Source organism: Electrona antarctica (assembly GCF_951216825.1).
Source record: "Electrona antarctica genome assembly, chromosome: 9".
NCBI classification, from domain to species: domain Eukaryota; kingdom Metazoa; phylum Chordata; class Actinopteri; order Myctophiformes; family Myctophidae; genus Electrona; species Electrona antarctica.
Window position 1 is genome coordinate 38523174 of NC_136790.1, and position 12320 is coordinate 38535493.

General features: G+C 42.7%; 1 protein-coding gene across 1 annotated transcript; it reads left to right on the forward strand.

Moving 5' to 3' along the window:
- The first annotated feature begins 597 nt into the window (after nt 1–597).
- On the forward strand, nt 598–11547 carry wdr77 (WD repeat domain 77). The gene is made up of 10 exons (XM_079509948.1): nt 598–1071; nt 4964–5149; nt 5583–5724; nt 7084–7133; nt 7387–7457; nt 7649–7706; nt 8691–8762; nt 8848–8956; nt 9042–9110; nt 10049–11547. The coding sequence occupies exons 1-10, from the start codon at nt 963–965 to the stop codon at nt 10194–10196; spliced, it is 1014 nt and encodes a 337-aa protein (XP_079366074.1). The 5' UTR covers nt 598–962; the 3' UTR covers nt 10197–11547.
- The last annotated feature ends 773 nt before the right edge of the window (nt 11548–12320 follow it).

Below are 12320 nucleotides of genomic sequence, written 5' to 3' on the forward strand. Positions count from 1 at the left end.
CTCTTACCACCCATTACTTTTATAAATGTTGTTGTTGTTGTTTCTCTCATAAACAAGTGTTAAGCCTAGATTAATCTAACCCAGTGGTTCTCAAAATTGGATCCAGGGACACCCAGTGGTCCTTGAGGGAGTTCCAGGGGGTCCCCAGCAAAATTATAGTTGGGAACCAAATAGACCCTTATGGGACTGTAACTCTGAGAGTGAACAAATGGACACTCTCAGAGTTAAATTAACATTGATTTTACCATATAAATTGGGGTCGCAGAGAAGATAGAAATGCAGTTAAAAGAGGCGTCCGTAGCTTAATGCATATGTCAAACAGGGGGTCCTTGGAATGAAAACGGTTGAAAATCACTGCTAGATCCGTACAAATGGGGGTCCGCAGGCTAATAAATGTCAATTTGGGGGTCCTTGACATGAAAAAGTTTGGTAACCACGATCAGTGCCACTGCCACTGATATAACCTGACTTCGCCAGATGATTGATTGATGATCAATCAATGCTTGCTTCTCACAAACTACTTTGTGAATGTGTGACTCTCCTCAATAATACCGCCCCCATCTGGCGGAGTCAGGTTAAGATTTATCCTGTTCTATGGTTTATCCATGAAGGCGGAACCTTGAATATCATGCTTGCTGAAGGTCCCGTTCCACCCGGACCGACGTTGTTGGCGGAGTGACCCAGGAAGCGCCTAGTAGTGCACATGGCTGTCGTTTACTGCTGAATTCATTTTCCAACACTTACGTTTAATGTTGCTAAACCTACCCGTTTAAGTATTTGCGTGGGAAAAGTATTTCATTGACTCTCCGGCAAGTGCTCGGTTTTGTACCTTATCAACAAGTCCTAAGATCCCACGTATGATAGTGGTGTTACTGTCCACGCTGTCATTAATTTCTTAGCTAAGCTATCGCGTACTGTCGATGTAGCTAGTGAAAGAAAGGTCTTACTCGTAAAGTCTCTGAATGAAAAGTGCAGTGAACACCAACATGATCAAGGAAAACCGGTGGAATATACCCCCCAATGCTCCAGCATGCATGGAAAGGCATCTGGACGCGGTGCACTACAGGGAAGGTAACGTACAAATTAAATGTGCATGTGGTGTAATTTGATTGATTGATTGATTTAAATTGTTAACCGTTTGTAGAAAAAGCACAGTTCAATACAAGGTCTGCAGTCTGCTTAGCCCGTCTCCGGACCCCCCGGGTTGAGCTCCTTTGGAAAAGTCATCAAAATGTCAGAAACTTTAACCTAGGGTTCCGAAAGGAGCTACAGTCTGCTAAGAGGATAAACCCAGAAAAGCACTAAGACTTGTTTATTGAGGTCCTCTATTTCCAATTCCACAGAACATTAATGAAATACAAATATACAGTACTATGCAAATGTATATAAACTGTTAGAAATCAAAGGAAAAATATCTACAGTGGGGGGGGGGGGGGGGCTGGTGTGTGTGTGTGTGTGTCTTTGACTTTTTTCCCCTTTACTACTTTTTGATTGATTGAACATTTTATTAACAGTTTGCAGAATTACAGTACATTTCAAGCACAAACTCAATACAAAGGCTGTTAACTGTGAGTGGACGACCCAATTAAGCATTACACTTGTTTACAACAGGGTCCACCATGTTCAATTCATCAAAACATTTAGAGACGTACAAATAGACACTTATATATATATAGACAAAGAACAGTACAGGAATTCATCATAATGGAGGTAAAAAGGGAAAAGAAACATACAGTGAGGGGAAAAGGGGGTGGGGGGGGGATTCAGATTTTTTGAAGGAGTCAAGGGATTTGCATGTCTTAATGACTGTTGGTAGGGCGTTCCACATTTTGGTGGCATAGGAGCGAAAATAATTTAGTCCCTTGTTTGTGCCGAATCTGGGTTGAACATGGTTCGTTGCACTCCCTCTGGTGTTGTGGGTGTGGACTTCGTTAACATTAAGGAAGTATCTACACAGGTACATGGGTATCTTGGTGGAGTATCGAATCTTGTGGACCAGACCCATTGCAAGATGCTGTACTCTGTCGCCGACCCTAAGCCATGCCAGTCTGTCAAAGTGGGCAGGGGTGAGGTGGGTTCGGGGGGTGAGGCCAAGTAGGAGCCTGACCAGTTTGTTTTGGGAGGTCTGGAGCCTAGTTTTAAGGGCCTTTGAGGTGCTGTGGTACCAGGAGGTGCATGCATAGTCAAAGAAGCCTTGTACAAGGGCTCCTGTTAAGGTCTTCAAGGTGTTTTTGTCGACCAGTGAGGAGATCCTGTAAAGGAATCTTGTTCTTTGGTTGACTTTTTTGATTACGTTGGTGGCCATTTTATCACCGGAAAGATTAGCCTCCAGGATGGAACCTAGGTAGGTAATTTCATCTTTACGTGTGATAACATTGTCACCCACTCTAACCAAGAAGCCATTTGCCTTGCTGAGATTACTATTAGATCCAAAGAGAATGGATTCAGTTTTTCCCAGGTGTAAAGATAGTTGTTTGTTATCAGCGAGCCAGGTGCAGATTCTACCGAGTTCAGAGCTGAGGGCATTTTCAACCTGCAGTTTGTCCCTGTCCGAGACGCTCAGATCAGCCGACGCAGGGAGGCTGACAGAACATTCACTAAAAATCACACCCGTGTGAAGTTGAAATGAGCGGTGCAACTGTACCGTGTGGGGTTCCGCGGGGGGGGGGGGGGGGGGGGGGGGTCCTAGCAACATCGAGACCCCCCGGAACACACCCAGGGGACCAGGCCGGTTCTGGCGAGCCGAAACGGTCGAGAAGTGATGGAGTTACCGTGTTGCAGCTTTCCGTGCTTACGTATGCGTACCCTAACTACATACATACATGTATACAGAAACACATACGTAGCTCCGTAATGGAGCAGAGGCACCGCTCAAAAACGCTGGGACAATGCTCCACACGTCCCAAACTCTTCTCCCTTCTGGCTCCAAAACTATGGAATGCACTTCCCATTGCAATCAGAACTGCAGACTCACTCCCAATCTTCCTCCTATCTCCACCAGAACAACCTCCTGGACTCCAACCAGTCTGGGTTCAAAGTGGGTCACTCGACAGAGACTGCCCTGCTGGCAGTGACGGAGTCGCTCCATGCCGCTAGAGCGAACTCTCTCTCCTCCGTCCTGATACTCCTGGACCTGTCTGCAGCGTTCGACACGGTGAACCATAAGATCCTCCTCTCCACCCTCGAGGGGATGGGTGTCTCAGGCTCTGCACTCTCCCTGTTTGCATCCTACCTGACGGGTCGCTCCTACCAGGTGATGCTGAGAGGGTCTGTGTCAGAACCACACAGGCTCACAACTGGGGTTCCCCAAGGCTCGGTTCTGGGTCCTCTTCTTTTCTCTCTCTACACTACATCTCTGGGTGCTGTCATCCACTCCCATGGCTTTTCCTACCACTGCTATGCCGATGACACCCAGCTGATCCTCTCATTCCCCCCCTCTGATACCCAAGTGGAGGCACGCATTGCTGCTTGTCTGGCTGACATCTCGGCGTGGATGTCGACAAACCACCTGAAGCTCAACCTGGACAAGACCGAGCTGATGTTCCTCCCGGGGAAGGGCTGTCCGCACCGAGACATGGCCATCACCATTGATAATGCTGTGGTGACCTCAACTCGGACTGCGAAGAATCTGGGTGTGACCCTGGACGATCAACTGACGTTCTCGGCAAACATCGCATCAGTGACAAGGTCCTGCAGATTCCTCCTCTACAACATCAGGAGGATTCGCCCCTTCCTCACGGAGAAGGCAGCCCAGGTGCTCATCCAGGCTCTCGTCATCTCCCGCCTGGACTACTGCAACTCCCTCCTTGCTGGTGCTCCGGCATCTGCCATCAGACCTCTGGAGCTTGTTCAGAAAGCTGCGGCTCGTCTGGTGTTCAACCGCCCCAAGTTCTCCCACACAACCATCCTTCTCCGTTCTCTACACTGGCTCCCCGTAGCGGCTCGCATCCAGTTCAAAACCCTGGTGTTAGCCTATAGGGCAGTGAAAGGAACAGCTCCTTCCTACCTCCGGGCTATGGTCGATGCCTACACCCCTGCCCGACCACTTCGGTCTGCCACCTCGGGGCGACTGATTGCCTCGTCACTCAAGGGTCCTTCTGGCCGATCCACACGGTCACGACTCTTTTCTGTTCTGGCCCCACAGTGGTGGAATGAACTTCCCACTGATGTTAGGACAGCAGAGTCACTGCCCATATTTCGCCGCAGGTTGAAAACCCACCTCTTCAGGAAACACTACCCTTCCTCTCTGCCTGACCTACTTGTTGTTAACTAGTTGTACGAACGCTTGTTTTCTATTGTTGTATTGTTTATTGGATCTTGTTTAGTCGATACACTTAATTGTTTTAGCTCATGCTCATTTGATTTAGCTATTTTGTCTCATCTGTTTAAGGAAATAGGTAGCTGATATATTGCACTTTTACCTTAGCGCTAGGTATACTCTTGGTTGCTTGTTTTTGCAGAAAATGCACTAAAGACTTCTGGTGATTAGTAGTTTTTGTGCCCTACCTATGTTGAATACACTTATTGTAAGTCGCTTTGGATAAAAGCGTCTGCTAAATGACTAATGTAATGTAGTCTGAAAACCCACCTCTTCAGACTCCCATCTTAGTCCATAGCACTTGCCATAGCCTTGACGACCTAACAGGTAAATGGTGCATTTATTTATAGCGCCTTTATCCAAGGCGCTTTACAGAGCTTGTGCATTACATTCACCCATTCACACACGCATTCATACACCGATGGCAGCGGAAACCATGCAAGGCACCAACTAGCACATCGGGAGCAATTAGGGGTTCAGTGTCTTGCACTCTATATTGTATACGCAAGCCGAAAGGCTTGTTTCATCCTTGTAGCAGACCTTGTATTGTACTGTACTTCCCTGTGCCTGTCCTTGCAAATTGTTAATGTATCCAATCAATCAAACAACTTTTTTTTCTCTTTACTTTCTTTTCTCCTTTTCTAGATGGCGCCATGCTGCTTGGTGCTTCCAGTCTCAGTGGCAGGTGTTGGCTGGGCTCTATTTGGATCTACAGTGATCCTGAGCAAGCTCCCAATGAAGGCTTTTGCAAAGCTGGTGTGCAGACTGAGGCTAGTTTCACAGATATCAAATGGTTGTCAGAGAAGGGTGTTCTTGTGGCATCAGATTCAGGTGAGTGGATTCAGGTGACATGCACATTTCATTATTTGTTTTAGTACTGAGAATAAGGTTAGAAATTAGTTTAGGTTAGTTTTACTGAGGTTAAGTTTAGGAATAGGCCGGGTTAGGTTTTGGCACCATTTTACTGAGGTTAAGGTTAGGAATAAGGTTACGTTTATTACCGTTCAGGCATAGTTCACTGAGCTTATGTTTAGGAATACCAGGCAGAGCGGTTAACACCAGCTGTACGCCCGAGGTGACTGTGTTTGGAGACGAGCATTCTGGCATTCATTTTCGCTGCTTTTGTGCGACAATCTTTTAGGATGGAGTATATAGGGCATTCATTTATGAAACAAAAGTTAAGTATGGAGATACAAGGTTTTCTGCCCAACGGCAGTCGCGGTCGGCAACAATGTTCAAATGAGTTTGTCCGTTCCCAATGCAGGGGCCTTGGAGTTATGGGAACTGGCAGAGGATGAGCGCCTGCTGGTTAATCGTTTCAGTAAATTTGAACATGACCACATCGTCACCAGCGTGAGCCCCACAGCTGGGACAAACGGTGCCGTCACTGGAAGCATGGACTGCCGGTGAGAAGAACTGTTTTACACAAACACATGCTCGGACTCATTGTCCACTGCAGGGGTGGGCAACTGGCGGCCCCCACCTTCACTTAATGCGGCCCTCAGGTTAATGTCAGAATTCTGATATAATATTGGTTTCAGCTGATTACAATTCCACAACATGCAAACATGACCCGCTTTAATTACTTCAGTCTAAATTAGTAGCTCAATGCTTCAACACGAGTATAATTAAAGGCATTTGAAATGAAAAATATTAATTTTCAGGATTCTGATTAAAAAAATAGCAAAAATTCAAGATTTCAATTCGAATATAGCGACGCGTTTTGAGCTTGTAGATCGGCTATTTTTGCGACGACCGTAATATATGGCCCTAGGGAGTGAGTGTTGAAATATAGTGGCCCTCTCCATTGTCAAAGTTGCCCACCGCTGGTCCACTGGCTCTGTGCATAACTGTAGGCTCGGGTTCCAGTCAGAAAGTGGCATACCTTCTTTCCTTTTCCAGTTCATTTTCCCATAGCTTGTTTGATTGGCTTGGCAGCAGAACCGGAAACACACCTCTGATTCAAATCTGCTGCAGAGCCAAGCAAATGATGAGACAATGGAACGGGAAACAGGAATGCCACCCAGGGGTTGACGCTAAGGTCTCAGAGGCACTTGCCCTAAATGGGCAAGTACATTCATGTTCTACTTGCCCAAAGGTCATGACCACCTACCCGGAAAGTAAATTGTCCATTATAAAATGATAGGTAAAATTAGAATTACTGTTCAGTTTAACAATTTTTTTCTTACCTCAGTTGTTTTTGCCAAATATCTAGGAATATGACTTATGTATTCACACTTGTTATTTTATAGTATTAAAGGGATATTTCACTTTCAAAAATATGTTGGGTCATTTTATCATCTACTCTTATGTAAACACCCCAGACAGTTTTTAATTTTCTCGATTCAGTATTTAGATATTTGATATTCATACTCCACCTGCCTGAATGTTTTATTTACCTGCCAGGGGCAGGTTGGCAACCCTTAGTGTCGACGCCTGCCACCCTATGGAAACCTGGGACTACAATTATGCACAGCCTATTTCAACCCATTTAGACCTGGAAAGCCTACTGTATACTTTGTTATACCGTCCAATCCGGGGAAGCATCTGTGTCTCTGCAATTTTGATGTTGCTATGTATATAGAAACATGATTTATTTTTAAACTTTTTGAATAAAGATTTGGAGTTTTTCCAGAAAATGGAGGTTAGGATTTAGAAGGTGTTTTAAAATAGATCTAAACGGGCTAGTGTAACAAATGTTTCATACTCGCTGGTATGTGAAACTGTTACTTCCTCATGAAGCACCTTAATTTTCTTCCTTTTAGAATCAAAGTCTGGGATCTTACTGAGGAGACAGTTGTCAGCACATATGATGGTAAGAGGAAATGACCAAGAAACTGGATTTATAGATATAGATATGTATAGACATTTTAATAATGGAAAAATGTTTAATAAAGTTCCCAATCTTGCTACAATTTGGAAAGGGGATGAGCTTCTCTGTGTATTTGAATTTATTCATGTAGTTGATCAGTTTGTGAAAGCAAATCGAAAATGTGCGTTTCAAATGGATGGCATGATAAATAACATCCATCCAAAACATACACTCAAACTGAATATTCTTTCTACAGCACACTCAAAGCCAGTCATTTCTGTGTCCTGCAGTCCCATAGAGGAGTCACTTTTCTTGTCCTGTGGTCAGGTAAGTTATGGATTTATAAAAGTATGTCTTGTTATTAAATTAATATATTGTCCTTTTTCCAATAATTATTATTCCATGGAATATTTTTCCATGATTGACTCTATGCTTAGATTTGTACTCCAATGAATGCTACACATATTTCCCTAAGTACTGTAAGGATACTCCTATTCTATTTTCCTTTCATTGTTTAGGATGGCCGTCTGTTGATTTGGGATAAGAGGAAGCCATCTAAACCAGCTTCAAAAATAGGTGAGCAGAACCAGATGTGCCAATATGATTCTCCATATCAATATGGGCCAGATACTGGCCAAATACACTAGATCAGATAAAGTCTCTTACCTCATGTAAATATGTGACTAAATTGGACTGAGGGACTGCCATTGGATTTTTTTGAATTTTCGCTTTTTCATGTCATATGAAAGCAGGGAATCATAGCTTCAAATTGACATATTGGTTGTTCAGTTTGGCCTACTAGTTTTGGAGAGTCTGCCTGTGCTATTAACTAATTAAAAAAAAAAAAAAGTTTTTCTCCTCTGGTGAAAAGCTGGAATTTGCGCGATGGCAGTCTCAGTCAAATCTGGTCACATATGTGTAGGCTACCCACTGTGATAACAGTAGCAGCTCAAGAGTGTAGTAGCATGCGAGATATGTTTGCATAGTGTATATTGGCACTGTGGGCGTATTTTAATCTAGGTGAGTGCTTTGGAACGGCTCTAAAAAGGTACTAATGTGTTTGAATGTTAGCCGCTCAAAAATGATGTCTATCAACTAGTTCTCGCTTCTCACCTTCTCCTCTTCCCACGTGCAAGGTGCATAATTAATAGGCTAGCTCAGATGACTACACACTACAGGTGCACTACTACTGCATATCTTCCTCTTTCCTTGTAACTTAACTAACACTTGGCTGTTAAGTAGAGCCTTACAGTAATAAATAATATATCATCTTTTATTTTAAGATGAAAGAGGAAGTGTTCAAACTGAGTACATGGTATATCTTAGTTCAACCTAATGGTCTCAGATATTTCATAAAAGCGATGTTTAAAGTCTGATTTAAGCTATGAATTTCTTATTGAACTTATTGGCTGTATGTAGAACAACAGCAAAATATGTTTACATATTGTGCCAATATTTAAGGTGTTGGTATGTGGGTAGGGACCAGTGTCTTTTCATTATACAAGATTGTAGATCACAGATTAGAGTCTGGCAACCTAATATATGAACTTCTAATCTCAGATGTGCCGTCCCCCATTTGCTGTACAACCTCTTTGGCTTGGCACCCTCACCTCAGGAGCACCATTGCTTTTGGTAAGGACCACCTGTGGATAATGCATTGACCAAAGTGATTCAGTCCGGCAAGTCCTTAACGTTATGATTGTTCCTTGTGGTTCAGGTGACGAGCTCGGCAGGGTGACAGTGAGGGACTTCCAGGGAACGGAACAAGCCCAGACAGAATTCATCCACTCCCGCAGCGTTAGTGGCCTGGCTTTCTCTACACATAGGTAATTGTACCACACTTGGGTCTAATTGAAGTAGCCTCCATTTGCGGTCTTTAAAAAAATTAACACCTTGTCCTTTCTGCCACAGCACCCCCTTGCTAGCGTCCATTAGTGATGACTGTTCCCTTGCTGTGATGAATGCGGAGCTCAGAGAGATGTGAGTTTATGCACCACTTCATATCAGCAGCAGTCCAATTACAATTTAGGCATTTAGCAGACGCTCTTATCCAGGACGACTTACAATTGTGAGATCGGAGTAACCAGAGTAAGCATGAACCCTGGTCAACAAAAGAGAACAATGTAGTGCCTCAAGAGAAACTAAGACACAAGGTAAACATCAAACCTAGTATCTGTCTAAACAAAAGGCTAATTTAAACACAGTCTTAACATGTGGTCACGAAAAAATTAAACGAGTGTGAGCAAGTAACCAACATACAGTATTATCTGGGTAGAAAAATTGGCACCTATTAAAAAAGGGTGACAAGATTGGATGAACCAGCATCTATTGAAGAAATAAATACAAATGGGAAATCTGTTTACAGCCTCTATTAAGTTAAATGAAAATTTAGAGCATATCCATGGTCATCATATGGGCACACCTAACAATAGATGACAAAACAATTGGAAAATTTCCAATTACAATATATGTCGATCACCAGTGAAATAATTACACTAAAATATGTATCTGAAAACATTATAGGTTAGAAATTAGCCTCATAGTAGCCGGCCGTCTTTCGCTCCCTTGTAAAAAACAGACTGCACCGGTGTGTTGCACAGCTAACATCCCATATCCTGAACTTTAAAGGGATGTGACGCTCTGATTGGCTCAGAAAATTTACAAGCTGCCGTTTCAGACTGAAACGTCAAAATAAAATGACTGGAAAAGGCATTGCCGTCCAACTTTAAACTTTGAGTGCCTGGATCTCCCATTTGTTTATGTGATGTCTTATCACGTCTGATCCAAGAGCACCTTTTGCTATTTTACGGTAACTTTATTGACTTGTGTGTCTCCGGTGAGCACCTGGTTGTCTCTGTTGTCTGTCTATGCCAGTTCCCACTGAAGTCCATATAACGTGATACATTTTCCATATGTAGATACAAAGACACACGGCACCAGGACTTTGTCAAGGGTGTAAGCTGGCTCAAGGGGGGCTCTGACTCCCTGACGACCGTAGGGTGGGACCACCAGGTATTGCACCACACAGTGGGACCCGACCCCGGAGAACCCACCTCCGCAACATAGACGCAGCAGCCCTTCATAGACTACAGAAGTCTTGATGTCAAACCCATGGTCACAGAAATGTTTTCTTTTTCTTATATCTTTTTTTTCATTCAAACCCCTCATAGAATTGTTGAGAATCGCTATGATTTGTTGGTGGCCATATCTTAATCTTTGGTTACATTGTTACCTTTTCACCGTCAGTTGACGTTTCATATCCATAGATATTGGTAAAATTGCCTGACTGATTCTTGTATTTTTGGAACACAGTCCTTAAATGACGATGTGAACATTATGGGATTTAGAATGGGGAAAAACAACTCAAAATCTAAAAATAAATAAAATGTGTTTATGTTGTTGGTGTGAAAAGTGTAGACTAACGGCTCAGTAGTACCTAGTGAATACATATACACAACATAAAAACTTTTACATTTCAACATTATAATTCAAGGTTTATTACATTTTGTGTATAGGTACATAGAGGAAAACTTATTTTTGTTAGCTTCCTTCGGATATTGTAGCAGCTGTACCATTGTCGTTATATATGTGCCATCTCCCTTGTTATTTTTAGACTACATGGATGACGAGGTTGGAATCAATAACGTGCCTTCCCTGTGCATTCTGTAACTGAAGTTACTAGGTTTGCCGTTTGAACAAACCAATAGACCTTTTAGACAGAAGCCATTTTGACAGGAAATTGTAGGTACTAAACAAGTGTTGGATACCAATTAAGGCCACATTAACGCGCTAAAACAGCTGTATTTTATTTTCCTGAACTGATTATTTGTCAAAGCATTCAAATAGTGTTTATTCATAAGTTTGTCCACCAGCTCTCATTGCATTCAATGCATTCCGTCGGGCTCCAATTAGCCTCCCAGTGCGTAACGTCAGCTTTCCTTTACCAAATCATACCATTGGCAAGGCTTGGAATGCGGGATCTTCTCTTATTAAGGATCTTTGACTGAATGAGTATCATTGATACATCTGTGTTTAATCTACAATTTCATATGGCTGCTGTATAAAAGGTTTAGCCCATATACACACTTTAGCCTACATCTTAAAATGTATATTGGAGGAGAAACAAAATGTAGTTTTACTGTAGTGAGAGATTTCTTTTCCGTCATCCTTTTACATTGCAAGAGTTCCTGTTCTTCCATTCACCTCATGTCCTGTTTCCTGTCTCACATTGCTTACCAACCCCAAGTGCACTATGACTATATTTTGGTTCTTTATACTGCACTACTTTTGTCAATACAAATTATGTCATTGGGTTTTCTGTGGATGGCTGTTTTTGTTTTGGTGGGGTGGGTGTTTTGCATTTAAATTTACACCCAATAAAGTTCTTGTCTGTACAATATGCAGTATATCCATCCATGATCACCTCACCTGTCACTTATTGAATTGAAATGGGACCGCTTGTAAAAGAATATGGGGAAGATCATTCGTGTCTTAGAGAGCTGTCCACAGCCCTCCTCTGAGACATGCGAGTAGACAAAAATAATGTTACCATATATAAGCGATTGGTTGAAGTGGTCCTTTGATTCAGTGATTCCCAAACATTTTAGCTCGAGACTCAATAGTTGAATTAGATGTTTTCCAGGGACCCAAACTAGTGAAAATAGCAGATCTAAGATACGCCATGTGCCGTGTTGTGAGCTTCTAGATCGGCTATTTTCACTAGATGAAATGCCAGCGCCCTGCTGGTACCTGGTTTGGGAATGAGTCAAGAATAGATCAGCTATCAAAATCAAAACGGTAGGCTCATCGTCATGCATGTCTCCGCACTGACTCGAAATTGTAAATCAAAACCGCAGGTAGATAACTTTTCTAAGCTGTATTTTGAGCGTGCAAATAAGGAGGGAGTTGCAATAGTCAAGCTTTGAGATGGCTGAGATTCCTGGAAAAGGAGCTGGACAGACTCCTGGCTGATGAAGGCTCTGATCCTTTGGATGTTGTAAGTGGGAACTCTTTACAGCACTGTTTCCCGAATGGGCCACAGACCAATGTTTATGGGTCACGACTCGAGTAAAAATCCCATTTTATTTTCCTACATTTAAAAAAATAAATATTTCAAAAGATTGTTTTCTTAAATAAAAATGTATACATTTTTTTAAACAAACAAATCTAAGAAATTCCATAAGTAAACAA